The sequence below is a fragment of the Rhamphochromis longiceps genome, linkage group LG13 (assembly GCF_057381845.1).
Source record: "Rhamphochromis longiceps isolate RC_006_pf linkage group LG13, R_longiceps_female_GT1.1, whole genome shotgun sequence".
In the NCBI taxonomy this organism is placed as follows: Eukaryota; Metazoa; Chordata; class Actinopteri; order Cichliformes; family Cichlidae; genus Rhamphochromis; species Rhamphochromis longiceps.
In genome coordinates, this window is record NC_140569.1 from 14,903,783 (window position 1) to 14,927,653 (window position 23,871).

General features: G+C 39.0%; 1 protein-coding gene across 1 annotated transcript in view; it reads left to right on the forward strand.

Moving 5' to 3' along the window:
• The first annotated feature begins 18,812 nt into the window (after positions 1-18,812).
• LOC146655520 (E3 ubiquitin-protein ligase NEURL1-like) overlaps positions 18,813-23,871 on the forward strand; it is a 34,954-nt gene continuing 29,895 nt past the window's right edge. Inside the window, exon 1 of the mRNA XM_085428387.1 lies at positions 18,813-19,061. Coding sequence (XP_085284513.1) covers positions 19,028-19,061 — 34 coding nt within the window. The 5' untranslated portion in view covers positions 18,813-19,027. The remainder of the gene's footprint in view (positions 19,062-23,871) is intronic.

Here is a 23,871-nt window from a genome sequence, read left to right on the forward strand (position 1 = left end):
CAGCTCAATGTAGTAACAGTGGGCCATCAAGGTAGTAACGTGGAAATGGCACTATTACTATTACTTAATTACACAAGTAAATGTCAAGTAATATTGATTTAGTTATCTTGAATCACCAGTGCTTAATGTGTAATATTGCACTGAAATGTATGTATTTCAGTAGCAACTGGGGGTAAAAAATGTGGAAACAAACATATCCCTTCAAGGCAAAATCAACTAATGAAGTAATATATTGTCAACAATATGATAATCAGCAATATAATGATGGTAGCTCTGCATGTAGGTAAAAATGTCAATATTACAGTTAATTCAGTGGCTTTTTACCCAGAACACTATGGTAGTCAGTGGCTGCAAAATGCAAACCTGTGTATTTCTAATTCTTTCTTACCTGGAAATATTTGATATTTTCTGTGTAATAACCAGCAATGAAGGCTACAAAATGTAAAACTCCCTATTCCTATTAATTTTATGTTAATATTAAATTAACTTATTACCCTAATATCACCACATTATTATTATTGAGCTGTAAAAGAAAATGTTACAGATTCCTAAACGTATAACAAAAGTGAAAGACTGATGTTAAAGAAGAAAATCAACCTTGTGACCTTTTCCAAAGCTCTGTGGGTATGTGAAAATGTTACTTCTCTAATGAGAGGAAAGAGGGTAGCTTCTGGACATCTGCCAATACATTTTCATTGTATAACGTATGCTAATCCTAGTTGTCTTGGTATGTATGCCAATAAGTTCCAGAAAGTGGGTGGAAAGAAGTTTAAACTTTGTATACTAGTTGCTTTATAAACCTGTCTGAAAGATGACATGGTTGTGCTCCTTGCTCCATTAGCCTCTCCGTCATTGCTCTCCCTCCTCGCTCTGTCTTGCAGTGATTTATGTAGGAGTGGAAAGACTGCAGTGTTGCAATTTGTGTCCTCTCTGTATGTCACCCGAGCGGTCCAACTATTTAAACGGTCTGTAAAATAAGACATCAGTGCAGCAATGAAACCTGTGCAGCATATTTTAAGATTGCTGCACCTACTCACATATGAATATTGATTTTATTCATATGAGGAATAAAACGTTCAAATCTTGATGATCCCCAAAAATTCCTGCCAAACAGAAAAGACATTCAATTTTAGTTTAAGTTGTTGCACAATGTGTTGCGCAACATTCAAGTGCTGCACATTGCAGAGTACTTGAAGATGATGGCATACAAATTCCTAAAGTTTTGTTTCTGCAATACTTATCTAACCCTCGATTAGATTTTTATTTTATTTGATCAATTTTTTTGCTAGGAGATTATTTTACGATGTCGTAGCCAATATTCAGGACAAAAGAAAATCACGCTCAGCATCTCGGTGTGAAACGCTCCTCTGCTCCACACTGAACATTAAAACAAGGGAGAAGCAAACCAGCATAGACTCTCAGGCTGGAGCTGAAATGAAACAGGTGCACATAAATTAGTTAAATAACAATTTACCTTATTCGTTTTTGGAGAAAATTGGAGAGAACTTTGCAATCTGCCATTTAGCCTTTAATTGTAGTTTCACTCTCTTCATCTATTTATAAATGTGGGGATGGAAGTAACATGCACATCACAAAAACATTACATTTTTATTACAGATATTTTACATACAGTCTTCACTTACTGCGCCTGCAGTCATAACTTCCAGTTAATTGTAACTCTACATGATTTGAAAAGTGTACCAAATTCACTGGTTGCGTCTGCATAAAATGAAAATTATGCTGATTGTGTCTTTATTCTGTCTACATCATGCTGTTGAAATACAGATACAAGTGCTTTCCACTTCGTGTGTGTGTATACTTGGGAAGACTAATAATTCAAATCATCTCTAATAATTTTTTATATGCTGATGATTTGTTGGTATTTATTAAAGTATAAACTGCTGACGCAAGTCTAGTGAGTCTGCGATGAGAAGTCTGAGGCTATGGTTTATTTCTCCACTGCAATTTAAGGCCCTTAAATAAAAGTGCAATTTTTATATAACACCAACGTCAGTTCAACTGCTTTTTATAAAGGTGTACTTGCTGCCACAAACCAGACACACTTTGAAGTTGTTTTCAGAATCAGAATCAGAATCAGAAAGGGTTTTATTGCCAAATGTTGAGCAGGTTTACAACATTAGGAAATTGCTGCGGTGCTTCAGTGCAAACATACTGTCATAAATTTCCTTTAAGGTATCACAACTGCTTTACTGTTTCAAAAAACAGTGAATAAATCTCTACACCAAGTTTGAGTGTTTGTCTGGCTAACTCAGCAAGCATTCATTTAAACTTGGTGGGTATAACACTGAGCAGTGTAAACCTTCATTTCTGGCTGATCTGATTTTAAAAACGATCCAGTCTGGTCATTACTTGCCTCCGTCTGCAAGGCACGTACATATGACAGGATCACTAAACATTATGAGATCCTGAGCCTGATGAAACAGGCTTTTCAGGTCTCCACAAGACGTTCAGCTTGTCACACCCTTCATTTCTCTCTCTGTTCCCATCTTGCTTGCAGCTTCTCTCGCTGTGTCTCTGTAACACACTCTGTGCCTTTCTCTCATTCATACACATATTTTTTGTGTCTTGGAGAAAGTTCGATTGCAGGAGTGGAGACAGGTGCCTCGAAACCTGAGCAGAGCTTCACCAGCTGTAACCACTTCTCCAATCAAACCTCCATCATGTTCTCAGCTGTGTTCTCGCCAGAGCGTAGACTTTTCTCATGCACAGCTTTAGTATAAGCAGATTCTCGCAACTCTTCCCTCAGTATACTGCTCAGTTTAATTCATGTTTTCTGTGTCCTCACTTCTCACAGATGAGTCAGCTCATTTGCAGACCTCCTGCCCCATCCGCCCCCTTTTGACTTCCTGGATTTCTTTCTCCCTGGCTCCCCTCGGTATTTCCCCCTGCCAGGTTCATCCCAGCATCGGGTCCACAGCAACCACCAGCTTTTTTCCACCCCAGCCTGAGTTTTTCTGTTAGTTGTTTTATTTTTTTTTTAACTGTATGTAAAACTGTTCCTGCCTCTGCTTCTGTGCCAGCCTTTAGTTTTTACTTCCCTAGCTTTGGACACATTTGGCACTCCATAGTCGCCTTCTATGATGGTTTCAAGTATAAAGCAAATCAGATATTCTAACGACCAGCTTCCCAGAAGGAATTTGCGTAAATGTAGTGAGCTACATCATTATGAATTTATGGTGTAGTCTAACACCACCCTTGGGATTGTTTTGCACTCAGTAAATCAGTGTACAATGGCTAATTTACTGAGAGTATTCATCATCTCCAGAGGATTGATCCTAATATTATAACAGTGTTTCTTCTGAACCCATCACAAAATCCATCACACACAACAAGTAATAAAATCTAATGGGACAATTTCCATGAAATTTACAGAGTAAATTAGTGCCAAACTCGAATGATGAAACTTATTCTATTTGTTGACTCCATGTCTCTGAAAGGCTGTCTTTTCATGAGTGGAATGAACAAACCTGAGTTCTGTTTTAGTTTATTATTCTACAGAAAATTCCACAGTGAATTTCAGCTGTAAGTTGTCCAAGACTTGCACATATGCTTGTGCTTCAATAAAACAAGCCCAGAGCAGCAGTATAAAATCAATATCTTACACCTCATAAGCAAAGAGAGACAGACAGTATTTGTGTTGGGCCTTGTTTTGTCATTACATCATTATGAATTCATGTAAAGTGCTTTAATTATGCACAAGGCCAAAGCTTGAAGGACCACCTTAAATATTTATCAATTATAAATGCCGTAATTCATTATAAACCTTCTTTGTTCATGACTGGTTTACACTTTTGCTTCAGTTAACATTCCAACATGTTTGCAGTCACCCTCTGCTCCAGTAATACTTTACAGGCTCTATATTAGTAAAGTTTAAACAGTTTATAATACAGTGCTAACAACTGTAAAACAACTGTAAACATCTGCACTGCACTACAGGGGTTTCAAGTGAAAAATGTGCTCTTTACAATATAGGTTTTGCCGTCATGTGAATTTGGCTTTCCCACAGGTTATATGACACTTTATTGTTATTACATAACCAAGCAAAAATAGCAAGTAACTGAAGAAATGGTCCGTGAGAGTTTGCGCTACACTGAATTCCTCTGACTTGCTTCGTTACATTAAATGAAGCACAAAGTGAGCATATAGGAACATCTGTAGACTGGATGGTTCTTATTCTAACCACAGCTACAGCAGTGATCCCAGGATGTGGAAAAAAAATAGGTCTAATTAATTAATGATCTGACGCTGAGCTCCTCTATTATCTGTTACTGCAGAATTAGTTTCCATTTTAAAATGCATATTTTCTAGGTCAGTATATATTGTTTTGAGCAAAGCCATTTTTTCTTGCATTCTTTCTGATTTGTATGAAAAACTGTACTGAGCTGCATAATGGAAATATGATGAAAATCAGACCAGCCATAGTTTGAGCCATAGTGATCCTGGTTCTGTAATTATGAGGATTTTTTTTCTCTCCCTGAGGCTTGGATTTTATCCTCACTGGAGGAAGATCAATTGTAATCATTTGAACTCTCCATAGCAATGAAAGTGATGGAAAGCCTGCTTTCAGATGCTGTTTTCACAAGCTCCAATAAATGCTCCATGACGATCATATCTGGTTATTGATAATCACATGATAGCAAACATTCACGATCAGCAAAAAAAAAAGCAGAAAAATAACTCTGCAGCCTTATTTTCACAATATCTATCTATCTATCTATCTATCTATCTATCTATCTATCTATCTATCTATCTATCTATCTATCTATCTATCTATCTATGTATCTGTGTATCTGTGTATATGTGTGTGTGTATATATAAAACAAACACCCAGCACGCCCCTGCGGGCGGTTTATCCTTCAAGCTCGGGTCCTCTACCAGAGGCCTGGGAGCTTGAGGGTCCTGCGCAGTATCTTAGCTGTTCCCAGGACTGCGCTCTTCTGGACAGAGATCTCCGATGTTATTCCCGGGATCTGCTGGAGCCGCTCGCCTAGCTTGGGAGTCACCGCACCTAGTGCTCCGATTACCACGGGGACCACCGTTACCTTCACCCTCCACATCCTCTCGAGCTCTTCTCTGAGCCCTTGGTATTTCTCCAGCTTCTCGTGTTCCTTCTTCCTGATATTGCTGTCATTCGGAACCGCTACATCGATCACTACGGCCGTCTTCTTCTGTTTGTCTACCACCACTATGTCCGGTTGGTTAGCCACCACCATTTTGTCCGTCTGTATCTGGAAGTCCCACAGGATTTTAGCTCAGTCATTCTCCACCACCCTTGGGGGCATCTCCCATTTTGACCTCGGGACTTCCAGGTTATACTCGGCACAGATGTTCCTGTACACTATGCCAGCCACTTGGTTATGGCGTTCCATGTATGCCTTGCCTGCTAGCATCTTGCACCCTGCTGTTATGTGCTGGATTGTCTCTGGGGCATCTTTACACAGCCTGCACCTGGGGTCTTGCCTGGTGTGATAGACCCCAGCCTCTATGGATCTTGTGCTCAGAGCTTGTTCTTGTGCTGCCATGATTAGTGCCTCTGTGCTGTCTTTCAGTCCAGCTTTGTCCAGCCACTGGTAGGATTTCTGGATATCAGCCACCTCCTCTATCTGCCGGTGGTACATACCGTGCAGGGGCCTGTCCTTCCATGATGGTTCCTCGTCTCCCTCCTCTTTCTTGGGTTTCTGCTGCCTGAGGTATTCACTGAGCACTCGGTCAGTTGGGGCCATCTTCCCAATGTATTCTTGGATGTTATATATATATATATATAGGTCATGGGTCATGAACAGAAGGAGGCCTCTGCCAAAACAGAATCCTTTTTTGTTTTTTTTTTATCACCCTCTTACGACCATTGCATATAAACATGATTTTGATCTGATTAAATTATCCAGATGCTTTCTGTTGCCTTACTTCTGTTCCAGCTGCAAATGTCCCCAGCTATAATATATATTACAAAAACCAATCCCAAAAAGGAGGAGATAGAGACTCCTCCTTGTGGCTCAACTTCGCCTTCTTCCAAGTTGCATGAAGAATAACAGGGGTGTAACGAGGTCGCTTGAGCAAAACATGTAGTATAAATTTCAGCTTTATTATTTGACTGGCACATTTCAGGCTATGTCCTTTGATGACCCTGATGAAGGCCGCAGGCCAAAACACATTGGTCAAAGTAATAAAGCTGTTCATCATACTACAAGTGTTGCTGGAGCGCCAACCTTGCTTTTGACTCAGGCCAAGAATTCCCTCATAAGTGTTTAGAAAAAATGTTGAACTACTGATTAATTTAGAATGTGTAAATAGCCTATCTGACATTTATAAATGGATGATTAATTATTAAGTGATGTTTCAGAGAGCAGGAGCGTGTATTTTGGAGAAACAGAAAAATACATTTTTGGAGAAAAAAATGTACTCTCACACAATAACATGTCCTGTTATACTTAAGACATTAAAGAATAAAAAACAGACTGATTTAATTATCTTTCATTAAATGTGAAGATGGCAGGAAAATTGTGGGACTGTTAGGATTTTTTTATATAACCATTCATCCATTAAACAACCATTAAACACTTCCTCACTTCTCTGGAATAAAAACCTCATAAGTACCATTTTTAATTATCAGTATGATTTTAATATTAATCAACACAAAACCTGCTCATTGCAGACTCATCTGTGCATTCACATGTGGTATTTGCATTTGTTTCCACATTCAGTGAAATGGCAGCTCAGGTACCTTTATAATGTTACCTGTATGATCTCCCCAGCCCCTCTTTTCATCTCTGTTTTAATCTCAGTTAGAATCAGGGGATTCTAATTTGTTTTTGGTATTATTAGATTCTTTTCTTACATTGTCGGTACTTCCCTCAGTATATTGGTGCTTGCAAATCACAGGCACCAGCATATACGCTTGTAATGTGCTATATTGCCCTTTTCTTGTCTTATTTTTAACTAGAACTCACACTTTGATCACACATTCTTACAGCACTTTACCTGCCACACATACATGGCCAAGTTAGACTCACCCATTAAAATGACATGCATATTTTTGGACTGTGGAAGGAAGTAGTTGGAGAAACCTCACTCCAGGTACTCCACACAGAAAGATCCCAGGAACCTTCTTGCTGTGAGTAAACAGTGCTAACCACTTGATCGCCATGTCGCCCTATTTCAGATCAAAAGCAGACAAAAGCAGTATAATTTCTTATATATTTTGTGTGTTTGCAATCACTTCAGAAAAAGTGTCAAATTTCAGGTTAAAAGAATTACATTTGTGGTATTTTTCTGTGGTCAAATGTCAAAATGGATCAAATTCGACCTGGTATATCAAGTATCAGTTTGTGAGAGCTAAAACTGTGGAAAGCGATGTTGTTTTCTTAGTGTATTAATGCAATAATTACAGTGAAAAACACCACAAAACAAAAAAGGTAAGTTATGTTCTGTAGTTCTACAGGTATAGTATACCAGGTGTGTGCTGCTTTTCGAAAAAAGAGTGAAAAAAACCCACTGTTTTTAGGAGAGGCTCTGAATGCGCTTTGATGAATTTAATGCACAAAGAAAGTCTGTTTAAAACTGAATGAAGATCATTGTCGCAAACTGGCTCAAAGGACCACAAAAGAGATTTACTTAAATAAAAGAGTATTTATTAACATTAATCATCCGAGACATGAACACCAAAGTGGGTTCGTGGAAGAGAGACAGTGAACAGTTCATCTGAGTTTTTATATCCTGGGAGCCCAGGTGGCTGTTATAGACCCTCCCATCTTAGCTTATTATTAGTAAGAGTAGGCCAATATTTACATGAGACCGGTTGAGTCATGGCACAAGATTTTAAACAATAGCAGACTAGTCTATAATTTTTGGTAACTGAGGTCTAAAGGAAACCAAATACATACAAACATGTTTTGAGTTATTTCACACTTTTTTGTTTACTACATAATTCCATGTGTGTTCATTCATAGTTCTGATGCTTTCAGTGAGAATCTACAATGTAAATGGTCATGATAATACAGAAAAACCATTAAATGAGAAGGTGCCACGAAACTGTTGACTACATTGACTATATAACCCACTTTTATATGGAAAATTGCTGTTTTTTGTTGTCAATAATATCTACTTTTTTAAGACAGATGGGTTTCTGGAACAATCCAGGACATGCATCTGCAATTACTGTTTTTCCTCTTTTGTCAACACGGTCTTGTCAGAATATGTCAGCAGGTGTTTAGCATTATGTGCTTTTAAAAATATGGTAATGTGGTCAGAATAAAAGAACAGTTCCTCAGCTCTGCCTTAAAAGTAGCCATCGCTCAAGTATTATAAATCAACTTATTTTTAAAGCTAGAATGAGCAGAAATTTGTTCAGCATTGGAGAAAAATTTCATAGAACCTTTCAGCATGTTGTAATTCAATTGGTTTGAAATTAAACTAGATTTCTGCACTTCATCTGGGCTTTGTTTTCAGGCTTTAGAAAATCTAGTCCGTGACGGGGGACTTTGGCTGATCACAAAGAGATTCTTTTCAAAGAAACAGTTCCTATTAATTTGTCTCCAAAATTCATATGCATATGCACATCTCTTCGGATGATGGAAAGACTGATTCAGTGGTGAAATATTCTTCAGAAAGAGTTCCTATTCCAGCATTGCCAACTGCAAAGTTATCAGAAAGAAAATCTAAATGAGAGGCTGACAACAAATGTAATAAATTATGTGCTGTAGAGCGTTTCAGAGATTGTGCAATCATCATTGCTCTGCTGTTCCAGTATGTACCTGTGGCCCTCTTTACTTCTGTGCTGTGGCTGCTCAGCTTGGTAAGTGAGGATCTGCTGTTAGTGACGTTAAGGTTGTGGAGACTATTTTGCAGAGCTGTGTTTTGCAATATTGCTCCACCTTGCAGTGTCTGTGAAGAACATTCATCTTAAAGCCAGATAAAAGTTTAATTTTGCAGCTATAAGTGAATGTCTTGACATTTAAATAGCCATGATTTAATGTCTGGATTTTGTTGTGCATTTCTTTATATGGGTGGCTGTAGCTCAGGTGGTAGAGCAGGTCATCTACTCATCGGAAGGTTGGTGGTTCGATTCCCGGCTTCCCCTAGTCTGCATGCCAAATATCCTTGGGCAAGATACTAACCCGAAATTGCTCTCCGATGCATTCATCGGAGTATGAATGTGTGTGAATGTCAGTTGTGCTTGTGCGAATGGGTGTGAATGGGTGAATGCACAAGTTGTGTAAAGCGCTTTGAGTGCTCAGAAGAGTGGAAAAGCGCTATATAAGAACTAGTACATTTACCATATATATCTAAATATGTTGTTGTTGCTCTTCGTTAGGTAGTATGCATCTGTGGTCAGAAGTAAATACACTCATGGGCATGAATGCCATAGTAATTTGGGGCTTTTAATAATTTCTTTAACATCTTCTTTCTTCATAGTGGAATGATTGTACAGCATACATCTTTTTGGTATGTGAACAAATCTGAATATGTTATGGATTTTCTCAGATCCACACAGGGTCAAAATTATACACACAGGCTAAAATATATACATGTACACTAACTTAAATCTTTTAGGAAGTGGTGCTGAAGGTTCTACAGTGTCTTTTTACTGGGCAAGACCAAGGCCTATTAACTTTTCGTGACTGCTCATTATTGACTACAACTGTTACTTCTCTGTTTGCCGGCATAAAAAATGATTTGTTTGACAGGACTCTTTGGACTGACTACCACTCAGAACAACGGGAAAGTCCAAGGGACTCAGTGAAGAGCCGAGAAGAATTGTAGTTAGTGTTTATACAAATTTTGACAATCTCTTTGAACTATTTCTAAACCTACAGATTCCAAGTTCAACAGTTCAAACAGTTTGCCATGTCACCACTTTGCTAAGGTCCAGAAGAAGACCCAAACTGTCACCTTCAAATGAGAGGAAATTAATAAAGATGTTCTGGAGCAACCCAGAAACTGCTAAGGCTCCAGCCTGCCTTGTAGTGGAAACTGTTAGCACACCAGCATCAATTTCCACAGTGAACCAAGTTTATATGCAGTGAGAGGGCACAGACCAAATAGAAAGACCCTGTTCCAAAACTGACACCTTCAAGCTCAGCTGTCCACATAGACAAGTCAAATGCCTTTTTGGAGGAACTTTTTATGGTCAGGCGAAAAAAAGATTGAAGAAATTGGTTAGGATCTTCAGGAACTACACAGAAAGCAGTATGACAAGAGTTATGTGTGAAGGAGTGAAACTGAAGCTTTCAAACCTAAGAACACTGTACCAACTGTCAAGCATGGTGGTGGTAGCATCGTGCTCCAGGACAGTTTTGCTGCCAGGTACATGGCATACTGGACAGTGGATTGAATAATCAAGAACAAGTACTGTGCATAAAGCTGAATCTGAACTGGGAAACCAATTTAAATTTAAATCAACCAGTTCTGCCCAAAAAATTGTCATTAGCTCGTTGATGGCTACCAAAAGCATCTGATCAAGGTGCAACTTGTTAAAGAACATTCAAGTAAATATTAGTGGGGTATGTGTTTGAGCTTGTATTTATGGTTTTGACTCTGTGTGGAAAATCCTGCCAAAAATTTAAACTCCACCCAATTCTTGTTTTCTTAAAGTCATTAAAAGTGTGCTGTATAATCATTCTACTCTGGAAAAAGAACAGTTCAAAGAAATCATTAAAAGCCCCAAATTGCTCTAACAGTTGTGCCCATGATAAGTACATGTACACCTCTAACTGCAACTGTAGGTTAGATGAGATCTGCTGCAGTTGTCTTGGTGTATAACACCACAGGGAAAATCCAGAGGTTTTGCAAAGAAGTCCATCCCTCGGCTTGTCAGGGCTATTTTGGCAGCACAGTGTTAGGCAGGTGGTTCTAATGTTGTGGCTGACTGATGGAGAATAAAACTTTTTTGACGCAGCTCCCTTCTAAACCTTGTCAAATACTTACATGGCTGACTTGCATCCATTTATTCTGCCTGACATTGTTTGTAGTTTTATTTATTGAGCTTAGAGGAATTGAGGCTTTTTGGATTTGGGTTTGTTTGTTACTTCAGGGTTAGCTTAGGTGAAGTCTGTACACAGTTGGGACACACAGTTGTGCAGGTGTTGTGAAAATAACATTTTTCTTCCACAATGAAGAGGCTCATTTGGTTAGTTTTACTGTTACACGCACAGAGCAGCTTTCATTTGGTATCAGCTTATCAATGTGTATCAAGTGAATCCATATTGTCTTTTCATGGGGCAACCGTGGCTCAAGAGTTGGCAGTTCGTCTTATAATCGGAAGGTTGCCGGTTCGAGCCCCAGCTCTGACAGTCTCGGTTGTTGTGTCCTTGGGCAAGACACTTCACCCGTTGCCTACTGGTGGTGTTCAGAGGGCCTGGTGGCGCTAGTGTCCGGCAGCCTCGCCTCTGTCAGTGTGCTCCAGGGCAGCTGTGGCTACAATGTAGCTTGCCATCACCAGTGTGTGAATGGGTGGATGACTGAATGTAGTGTAAAGCGCTTTGGGGTCCTTAGGGACTAAGTAAAGTGCTATACAAATAAAGGCCATTTGCCAAAAAACTGTATGTACACAGTAAAAGTGACAAGATCTTACTTACTTCATCTATGATTTCGGTAAAAGCTTTACTTACGAGTCCATGGTCTTAGCTGCTTGTGGCTTATTTTGAAAATTTTCCCAGTGGAGACATCAGGAAGGATAAAGCAGGGTATGCTTTAGGATGGGCCAACTTACCTACTGTGTACAGCGTCCCTTGGTTTCTGAGTCAGATCCATCCTTCGCTTTTCACATCCGGTTTCAAAATACCAACACCAACACCATAGCAACTGCTGAAATGCTCTGCTTAAGACTTCAAAATGGGACTTCACTGATATCCCTCATGGTGTATGAGGTCAGCAGCAGGGCCTTTCTCTCATTAGAAATGGGATATTCACACATGCAGTACTTGTTCAGTGTAGATTTTACGAAGAGTATAGTTCAAAGTCAACCACAGAAAACAGCATTAACTGTCATTATCCAATCACCTGTCAGAATCCAAGTGAAGCTATGACTAATACTGTGCAGTTTACTCCCTGCCAATTCTCAAACTGCAAGGAGAGAGGAAAAAATCTGATTTAAATTATTCCCTGAATACCTAATTATTTTCTGCAGCACCCTGGTGACATTGTCTGGTGTGACTGGGGGTCCCTTTAACGACAAAGCACATTCACTGAGAACAGCTGAAGGGATAATGACTGGACCTGCAGCGCAATTGTTTGACTACAAATAGATATTATGGTGCACGAGCTGGTTTGAGAAATGCGTTGGCCATTTTGTTCTGCTTTGTGGCTGTAAATGACAGCTCCATTAGTAACCTCAGCAGTCTCAGATAAAAATGACATGTAACTAAATCACTATTTGATGGTTATTCAAATGTCACCGGAGTTTTGCGTGAGATGTGTGTGAATGCAGGAATACAATGAGGAGTGTGGAGGAGAATGAGGAGGGTGAGGAGTGTTTAGTCAAGTCAAAATAAAAGCAGTTCTCAGGTCAGAGCTCAGGTCATGGTCTAGTTAATATTTTCCATAATCAATATAACAATGGATAGTATTATTGTGAAATGTGCAAGGTTGAGCCACTGATTTTTTTGGAGCAGACAGAGAAACTGCCAATATTTAGAACAGCTAAGAAGCTCTAGCTGTTTTTGTTTTTGTTTTCTTTTTCTTTTTGTTAGTTTGTTTTTTGTGGTGAAAACAAGAGCTTTAAAGTGATTTTAAAAAAAAACAAAAAACAATATTTTCCACTTTCCATGTATGATATGTTTTCTTTTTAGATACAGTACTGTTCAAAAGTCCCATTTTTTTTTACATTTTGCATGGAAAATGGTACATAAGTGCAACAAATTATGGAAGCATGTGCAAATATATCTGCAAATACAGTAGAAACACAGAGTTTGTACAACTCTAAAAACCCTCGAAGGTCAATCTTTATTCTTCAACACAGCCTGAATTCTCTTAGGCAAGCTTTCTTGTATTTTCTTCAACAAACTTTCAAAAGGACATTCCAAGCTCTTCTTTAGATGTTGGATCCCTTTTGTTCTGTTCTCTGTCAAGATGATCCCACACTGCTTGAATAATGTTGGGGTACAGGCAATCCATGACTGATAGTGTTCCATTGTGTGTTTGTTAGCTCCAGGTATGTTTTTACATTGGCAGCATGTTTGGGATCATTGTCAATCTGAAAAATGAAGACATTGCCAATCAGATGATTTCCAGATGGAATTGCATGGTGGATTAAAATCTGACAGTAATTTACCGTGTTCATAATTTTTCTCCATTTTGACTACTGGCTGAAATGCAGCCATGACAGCGCCTCTATCATGTTTTACAGATGGTAGACACTCACAGTCATACCTCTCTCCTGGCCTCCTCTGTGCATACTGAAGATGATTTGAACCAAAAAAAATTCCAATTTGGATTCATCACCTCCTCAAGACTGGCTGCCACTGATTTCCAGTCCAGTTCTTGTGTGATACTTCAGCCATTTCTTATTTCCTTAAGAATGGTATTTCACAGCCACCCTTCTACTGAGCCCATTGTCTTTTTGTGAACAGTAGACAGAGCAACTGAAGGTCTAGATGCATCTCTCAGGTCACGTGTGAGAGCTTTCCTAGATTTTTTCTCCTGATACTGCTCATTCACTATTATGTATGTAGACACAACACAGGCTCATCCTTTGAATTTGATGAAATTAGGTGAAAATGGTCATGAAAAAAGGAAAAAGAAAGTCTCGCTCCCTGGAAGCAAAATATGAAGAAATGAGGGTTGGCTCAAGACCTTTGCACTGTACTGTATAGCGTTTGAATGATGTGCTTTTACGTCGCTTTAACTCGCAGTTTATGCAACATCCTAAATTTTTGTACAGGTTTGTACATATGGTAATCCGACTGAGTGCTTCTACTCTCCAAACTTGCTGTTGCTGCTCATTTCCACATTCGTAATGTGAAGAGCTGTCACTGTGGACTGCTGTATTTGCTCACTCGAGGCAGCCCAATTTTACCGGTGTGTCTAGAGGAACCCTTACGCAGTCATGTCAAGATTATTGCTTGAGATCATGTTCGTGACCAGGCACCTTCCTGACTCAATAACACACTCATGAAGCTTAAAACACCTCATTTGACAACCTAGCAGGTGTTTTATGTCAAGTTTGTTCCCGGTGACTGCAGCTGCTCCTTTCTTTAAAAGAAATAATAACTTGTGCAGACAGAGAGCAAATGACTCCTGCTAAATGTTTTATGACACCACAGATGATCTCTAGAGTTGAGTACAATTAAAAATTTCATCCAACTACTGACTTTTTTCAGCTGTTTTTTCCAAATGACCTATTGTTACTTCTGTTGCATTGGCTGAACTCAAGCCACTGAGTTAAAAATTGTCTTCCTGAAAAAGAGAAAAAAAAACTGAGAGAAGAAACAATAACACCCTGTCCGTTTGATTTAAGTGTATAATGCAGGCTTACATGAGCAAATATTGATGTGGAAATTCTGTATTTATATGTTGCCATGCAGAGCACCACACGTGAGAGCAGTTCCCTTATAATCAGTAGGAGTAATACAGTCACATGGTATTTATTTCCAAATATAATATATTTAATAATCTCATCTGACCAGTTATGCAAAGCATTAAGAATAATAATATTATTTAACATCTGAACCAGTAAATCCAGCAAAATTCACTCTAATTGATTTGAGGCAACTCCTTGCATCTATCCTCATCCTGCCTATTAGTGACATGGAAAGAATTTAACCCAGGACTTGCGCTCTTTTCAAGCTCTTAAGACTACCATGACCTGCAGGACCGAGAACCTACACAGACATTTGACCCAGAAGTTTGATTAAAGATGTGCTATTGGACACTTATTTTATTATCCATAGACTGGTCACATGTAAACAGCAATTACACTTTGAAAGCCTATGATTCTGTGTAAAATGGGCTAAAGATGCTCTTGTGCTGCTGTTTAGAGTAGCTTTTAGATGATTAGTGTGGATTGTTATGCACACTTCTCAGTGATCTCATATATTGAGACGCTTGCTTCTCAGTGAGTTGATCCGTAATGCCGTAAAGTGAGGCAATGAACTATGGAAGAGAAACTAGGATCTTTTGTGTACCTATTTTCTTTGCAGAACAGCTGAATCTCTGTTTATCTGCACATTTTGGCAGCGCCTGTAGGTACACTGACAACTTCTTACAAACTGTGATTGTAATTCTAATAAATCTTTCTGCAGAACTTCTTTGCCAACAGAGAAAGGGATTCTGGTGCAATTAAATGAATGCTGTGATTGCCTTCTAGCTACACTTTAGTTTTAAAAAAGTCAGCTGGTATCTTTCCTATGTCAGTGTCACTTTGCAATGTTGTGTGACAACCTATATTTCACCTCTAATACGTGCCTGCCGGGTGGGGTTCCTTTTCTCCCGACACCCCCCTGTTGAGGATCATATGATGCTCTTGTGTTGCTTTGTAATGTTTTGCATATGGCTCCCGGGCGAGGATCCAAACTCTGAGTTGAATGGTGTTTTTGTTCAACATGGATCATCCCAGAAGAGAGCAAGAGTGCAAGATGTCCGTGGAGGCCCAACGCCAGCACACCCCACCAGGCAGCTGCTGCCTGCCAGGCGCCCATCTACAAATAATCTACTGTGGGAGGAGGTGTCAGTCTGTTCTGTCAGGGTATACAGTGTGTATCCAATTCTGAGTGAATGGTTCAAAGCTATTGCACAAAGAACTAGGTAATAATAAAAATCTCAATAGTGTTTGTATTTAAGCAAACTGAGCCAGTTCTGAAATGTAAGCCACATTCTGTGACTTCCATGTAGGGATTACTGAACCTAGCAGGGACTTGCTCCGGGGTCCAAGAAAGAGAAGCAAAACAGTGTTCTTTTTTTTTCTTTTGAAAATGACTACAAAGAGACATAGAGCAAACCACAGCATTTACACAACTACAAATGTAACAAACAGCTATAAATAAACACACAACTACTAGAATGGGTGCAAAGTAATTGCAAAAAAGAGACATGAAACCACAAAGAGACACAAGATAACTAAGAAAATGGATGCAATGTGCATTTCTGCAGATGTGAAATGTTGTAACACAACCACAAAGAGATGCAAAAGGGCTACAAGAGTTGAGGTACAAAGAACCATATTTTGGAGATATACAAAATTACACTTAAAACATCTAGAATAACTAATAAAAGACGCGAAACAACTACAAAAATATGCAAAATGTCTGCAAAAATAATGAACACTGATGCAAAAAAACAACAACCCTGCACATTGTGACTGCAAAGAAATACAAAACAACTACACCATGATCCAAAACAACTACAAAGAGTTGCAAGAAGAAATGACTGCAAGGGATGCAAGCGTCTACAAAATAGTTAGAAAAATGAATACAAAGAGCCAAAAAAAAAAACTATTGCAGAATGACTTTAAAATCATGCATGATGGCTTATTAAAGATGCAAAACAACTACCAAATTATAAAAGTGGACAACAGAATTACAAAGACTTGGAGAAGAAAAGAATACAATAGAAGAGAAAGGCAACTTTACTGACATTTGGGAATGTAGCGTAAAGTGCTTTGGCGTCCATAGGGACTAAGTAAAGCGCTATACAAATATAGGCCATACAACAGTTAGTGCACATCAAAATAAAATTTCAGAGCATCTAAATCTAAAGGTGTGAATATATATGTATTTTTAAAACTAGAATATAGACACATAAGAATATAAGGGCAATATGTCTCTATACACTATTATTAGAAAGGAAAAGTGTACTAGAGGCATAAACAGGTGCAAAACTATTACAAAGAGATGCAAAGACTACAAATAGAAATACCCAACAACAACAAATATAGGTATGTAAAACAAAGGTGTATTCTAGCCATGCAAAGCTGCAACAAAGACATCTGCAAAAATATCATAGCTATATGTCAGTCTGTTTATTTATATAAGGTTGTGCCATTGCATTTATATGAGATGACTCACACATCACGGCACCGTAACAGGTTAGGTATGGGGTGCTACTTAGAGCTTACACAAATAACACACATTTCGGGGTTTTTTGTATTTTCTAAGTGATCTTTTGCAATTGCTAGGTATTTTGGCAACTTTCCATGGTGCATGATTAGTAGCATGCAGTTTTGAACTATTACCGTAGGACACAAACCATCACGTTTTATCATTTCACAGTGAACTGCACTTCTTCTTGTATTACAGAACAGCCAGTCAGTTTTTTTGACAGCCCAGTGATCAGGTGGCATGTCATACACCATTAAGCATGACTGCGATCGCTACGGGGTCCATGCTATAAATTCCTAAGTGTTCTGTTCACACATTTTGTTTTGATACTTTTAGTTTATCTCTGCTTTCTTTGACAAATAAAATTGTTTTGACCACTTTTCATAGAAAATGACGATGTAAAATGCTGCATGAAAAACCCCAAGTCATATGGCTTTACCCCCGTTGGAAATTGCTTACAGTCAAGTAAACCGCAATCAGTTTGTATAAACAACACAAGAATATAGCCCATGCTACTGAGCCAATACAGTGTCTCACAGGCCTGGCTGCTGATACAAGTTATATAAATGCTAAAGCGACAATAAGGCAGATCCTGAGAGGTGCCCGCTGGGAAACATGGCCAGCATGCCAACTCTGAATGTCTAGAGCCAGACACTTTGGAGATGTGTGTGCAACAAGCTCTTCCTTTACTTTAATTTGAAAAAGGTCAGTTATATTAACATTTTCAATGTGAGATCACCCCCTTTGATTTAACAGGTGGAAAGTCCAGTCATGATCTGGAAATTTGAAAATGTTGCACTGAATGAAAGTTGTTCTGAGATCTGCTTGCATGCATAAAAAAAACTTTTCCAGCTCAAAGATCAATCAAAGCTCTCAAATAAACCTAATATACTACATGGCCTCCCTGTTTCACAGCACCAGTATCGCATTGAGCCTCAAGCCAGGAGTGTCTTGCTCTGGTCATCATGGCAACTCCTCTGCCAAGACCCATCAGAAAGTGTCTTTATTTATCCTCATACACACTGCCAAGTAAATCTTGAAATGCTGCTCTGAGTACAGATGTTGGCATTAGAGGAACATAAACTCCTTAACCTGTTGTTGGAAGGAACTTCTTCCAGCTGTGTGACATATCTTTATGGCTGATCAAGTGGATTAATCCTCCAGAGGGATGCTTGAGGTCACAACTGGATTTTTATGCCAAAACAACTACAAAAATCAGACACTGTCAGAAAATATTCTTCCTTGGATTTTTTATTTTACCATCTATTGAATTCAGTGAGTTTCTCCATGGGAATGTAAATTGCCTACTTGGGGGGGGGGAAGATGAAAGGATAGTAGGGACAGCACACATGGTGGGCAACAAGTGGGGTGGAAAACCGAGCGCCACGTGCTTGATATACTGTGGTGCACCAGCAGTAGCCACTACACGAACTGTGGAACACGAGGACACAACATGGTTATGAAAATGATTAGAAATTTTACAGTTTAATAAAAAGTATTAAAAAACAAAAACAAAACAAGCTCTTTGTTGGATGAGTGATTCCTCGCAGTCGTACAATGTGAACAGAACACTGTACTGGAGATAACTGTGCTTTAAGTGTCTATATAATCTGGGAATATAATAACTATTTCTTGCTAGTTAACGCTCTTGAAGTCTGCTCTGGTGACTACAGCGTCAATAGTCCTGTGAAGCTCCACCTCCACTACCACCTTTTATGTTAATTTCCGCGCGGACTGAAGTGAGCCACTGCGTGCTGGATCTGTTAGTTGCTGTGAGCTGCTGCTTGATGTCGATGAATCTTTGGATAGACACAACCTAACGCTGAATCACTGTCGGGACTCTTTTTTCCCCCCTGTGCGTGTGTGAACAGTGTGGTGTCCATATAATGTCGCTGCTGAGGACGCGAGGCTGAATGTGAATACTGTGGATCCAGGTCGCAGTTAGAGGGAGAGGTGAACGCACCTTGCATCCAGCCATGGGAGGTCAGATCACCAGGAATACCTTTTACGGTAAGGGCATCTGGCGTCACCGGACAGGAGAGCGTGTGCCGATTGTTTATTATGCGCCACAACTGTAATATTATAAGAGGAGACGATATAAACGAGTTGTAGGCTTGGCTTGTGCAGCTTCAAGCCAGTGTGCATGAAAACTGTAGGCGTCCTGGGAGCCTAAAATAAAGGAGAAGTGAAATTACAGCCGCTTTGGCCAAGTTTAAGCACCATTTGTAAGTCACGACTGGTTTAGGATTAAAGACACTGGTGTTTTTTAAGTGTGAAAATCCTCTGCGACATATTAACCGACTTCCAGCAAAAGAAACCAAACAGGACAAACTGAACTGAGCTGGTTAGAGGATTAAATAGCCTTCAACTTTTTTTTTTTACCCACCTGCTTGTTATTTTTATTTATTTATTTATCTCTGCCTTTAGTTGATGCCTAACACTTTTAGAGTCTCCTGCCTCTTTTTAATGAACCTGCGTGTCTGAAATTATAATAGTGAGCAGGTACAGGGTATCTTGTTTCCTCTGCTTTTTGCTTGTATTCTGTTTCACTTTTTAGGTGTACGTTCAGTGGTAAAAGTCATATAGAACCCCGTTTAGTTTTGAATGATTATTGGGAGTCTGACACTGATATAAGTACACACAACATGCATTTAGTAAAATTTCTTAAACCTGTTATTAAACTATGCTGAGCACTAAATGAATTTAAGATGACTGTGGTCTTTTGTTTTTTTAAGCGTTTAACTCGTTAGTGCTGTTTTATTAAGATTAAGCATTTAAATTTAAAGTTGGCACAGTAAAAGTTCATGTATCAGGCATTAGGGTAGAGCTGAAGCAATACTTTGAATCGATTATTCAGTCTCCAGAAACATAATGCTTTTGGATATGTGATTGTTTCAGTTAATTCCCAAGTAAACCAAGTAGAAAGTTCTCTGGCTCTGGCCTCTCACATGTGATGGTTTGCAGATTTTCTGTGGCTTACTCATTTTAAATTTAATAACCTTGAGTATGAACTGATGGTTGACGGGCAGGGAATTTTGATGAGTTTACGCTCTTTTCTGTCATTTTATGGAAGAACATGAAGTGACTAATAAAGAAATATAACCATCAGGTAAATTGAATTATAAGAATCCCATTAATAGCGTCTTGTTGGGGGCCTAACTGATGCAGTTCTAGTGTTACACTATGTCTTTTGTGGGATGTAGTGTTTTGATTAGCTTTCAGTTGCTTTACATCAGCAAAGATTTGCCAGATGATTGAATGCTCTGTGGTTTTTGGTTCCTAGTTATTGTAAACAGTCCACATACAGTAAATGCCACAAGTCTGTGTGGCCTTATTTGATAGAAACCTGGCATTCTCTTGTATTTCTGATCATTTGTGACCATTATATTTCAGTGAACTCAAGTCAGATTAACTAAATTGGATAGAAATAATTTTATACCAGCACAAATGATCTTCCACTGTCTCTGGCTATAAATGTTTTAGGACAGCAACAGTTTTTGGGTTCATTTTTCTGTTCAGGTGGTACAATGAAGGTGATAACTTATATAGAGTTTACAGTCTTCCTTTTCACTTTTTATTCAGGTCTCCAACGCTGTCTATCAGCACCAACCTGCCCATCCTATTTTTCTAACTTTTACGTTCCATATCCATATTATAATATTTTTGGTTTCATCTCTCTTCCATATTGGTATTATCTTGCTTTAGTTTACAATTGCAGTTTGGTACTTTTTGATATACCAAGTGCTTTCTAGCACACCCAGATGAACCAGTTCATGTGATCCCTTTTCCAGTTTCAGTTGTAGGGTCCACTGGTGTGACACAATACAGGTGCAGACAGGGGCACAGCTAGAAGTTCTTGGCTGTCAGCCATGTGTTCAATCGGGGCCCTAAAAATGTAAACCTTAATAATCCCTGTCGCATTGCAGGGCCCACCTCCATCTTAAGGGCTCATGAATCATTCAACCTTCACTCCTCCCCGTTTGGTAAACCTTCATGACGACTCTGGCATGCATTGTTCTTACTTAAAAATTCTTTAGTTCGATGTTTTCAAATAGGAACACTGCATTTTTGGACGGTTTTGGACTGTTGCTGAGAAAATAAAAACAAGACATTTCAAGGTATCACCTTGAGCTGTGAAATTGTTTGACATGTTTTCATAATTTTCTAGAGCAAACAACTAATCCAGCCCAAAGTTTACATCATGTTACAGTCCAGTATACATCTTTAACACTGTGCATGTATACCTGTTAGCTCATGACAAATAAAATAGGCTTTCCTTTAGGTTTTTTAAATAAAGCAGTTTAAAAACAATGAATTGATCTAACATTGGAAACAAAACCCACTTAAACAGATTCAAGTGATGGTCCTGTCAAACCTGAAGTAGGCGCAGCCCTTTTACAGAGGCCTCATACAAAGCATCTTCTCTGGTAAGACGTTTAAAAACTTTTAAATCACAAATGTTTATCTCTTATTGAAACAACGCCAGCTATGACATATGTGGAAAAAGCTAAATGTGCCCTGGAGCTCTTTAGAATGCATTTGAGGGGCCACCATGCCTTGATACTAACGTCACACCACATTAGGGCCTCTGCTGAGGCGTCTTAGTAAGACCAAGCCTCAGGATAAAACACAGAGGAGCGTAGGAGGCCAGGTGACACTGGCCAGGGCCACTCATTGTCTCTGCACTGTTTGTCTTTTCCAATTAATGACAGCAGAGGCAGTCACATTGTGTGCGGTGGTGCATTAAGTAACATTATCCTTAAGTTGCTCATCTGACGTTTGTCATGGCACCTCTCTTTTATCGTGGCAGGGCTCTGGTCGGTGGTTACCCTGACGTCACCGTCGGGTTGCATGACTTTTTAAACACACTTCAGCAACCATTGTATCATCAGCACTTTTGGCTCTAATCAGTTGTCATCTACAGTAAATCAAATGTGGTATTTTTATTTATCCTTTTATTTACTTTTTTGACTTTCATAGTTTATATAGTCCTTTGAAAGTTGTAAACCCCTGACAGGATGTCTGGGTTGTGGAAATAAACCTTCAGCTGATTAAAAAAAAAAAAAAGAAAGTCTGTAGAATTCAATTTCACAGCAGCAGAAATGGTAGTAATATAGCAAAAATGAAAGAATATATTGGATTCTCTGGTTAGATGGTGGAGGATAAGAGACGCCACGGTCTGCAGGGCCAGTGAGGTGAGGTGTTGCTTCTGTTTTCAACCCTAACAGGAAATATTCTATTCTATTCTCAAGCCTGGTCTTTGATGGAGTACAATGCAGTGCTGTTTTGTTTTCCCCAAGACATCACGTCTGACACGACGTCATGGATGCAATATGGTTGAAGGGTTTGTTATGACTTCATTTAAGACCACTGTTGTGCACAGAGCACAATTAAGCATTGTTCAGCATTGACAAGAGCATGCAAAAAGCTTACTAAATACACTGTGCTGAGTACAGAACACTTGGCAGAGGCTCTCTGATTGTGATTTGAAGGGCAGGACTGGACAGAAATATGTGACAACGATTCCCATTTGACAGCATTTGTAATTATTTTTCAGGGTTGACTATGACAAGTTTTTTAGATTTTATTTTATTTTTTTAATATAAATCATGTCTTCATCTACTGCTCAAATCTCTGTCTCTGCCCTAAAATTAGAACGCTGTGATGTTCTATTAAACCTGGCCTCAGAAGTCACATGGCGACTCGTCTCCAATCCTGGCAGTCCTAACTGATTTGTCTCTGTGGTGCATTATATACCTCTTGACCTTCCAAGGTCAATTAAAGGAGAGCAAAAATAGCTGTCTTTCAGCAGTGGCTCACATTCTCCTCTTGCAGACAAACACAAGCTGCTCATACACAGTCTTCCAAGTTTAGGTGCGAAAATGCAACCAGTTCCCGAGGATGAAGAAGCGTTAATGAGGCTTAAATTATTTATTTTGTTCACACTTCGTGCTCGATGGTATTTTAAAACCCTGAAATGCTGCTGTAGACGAGGTCGGCGTTTTATGGAATAAAATCTGTATCAAACCGTGTCGTGAGATAAAAGTTATTTGTGTTATCAGTAGAATAAAAAGTTGGGTTTTGAGTGAGCCAAAGTTTGTGAGAAAACACCTCCTCCATTAAAACCACAGTGACCTTGGTGTGGTCCTTTTGAAGAGGAATGTAGGAAATGAGAATGGGGAGAGTGGATCCAAATGAGAGGGAGTCCGTGTGAATCATGATTATGAAGGCTTTGAGATTGGACGTTTGGGGGGGAAAAAAAAAAAAGCTGGTTCTCTTTTATGAGTTACTGTAAGTGGAACAAGTTGTTCACATTTTCACATGGGAAAAAATCTAGAAACCCGGGTGCATGGTGTGACTCACTGTGTACCTGTGGAGTTTTTTTTTTTTTTACCACTTCCTCTGACTTACAAATCACAATAAATGCCTCACATTTTGCACCACTGATTTTGTAGCGTCGCGTGTACGTGACTTTCAGACATAAAGACTTATGATAAGATTGATATATGCTCATTAAACCACGAGCCGTAACTGGAAATAACATGTTAACAGCCATTCCTCACTATTATTAGTGTAGCTTTGAATATACTGTATTGGCCAGCTGAACATACACGCATCAAGAACTCCCGTAAGATCCCAAAGGTCATTTTCTCCTTGGCTAATTGTGGTCTTATTTGTGTGTAAGTTGATCTTTTTTTTTTCTTTGTCCTCCACCTCCTTCTGCTTCCTTTACCGCTTTCTGCTGATTATCAAACAAAAAGTTTTCCACAGAAAAAAAAAGAAAACCAAATGCAGCACAAATCAGATGATTATCTTGAAA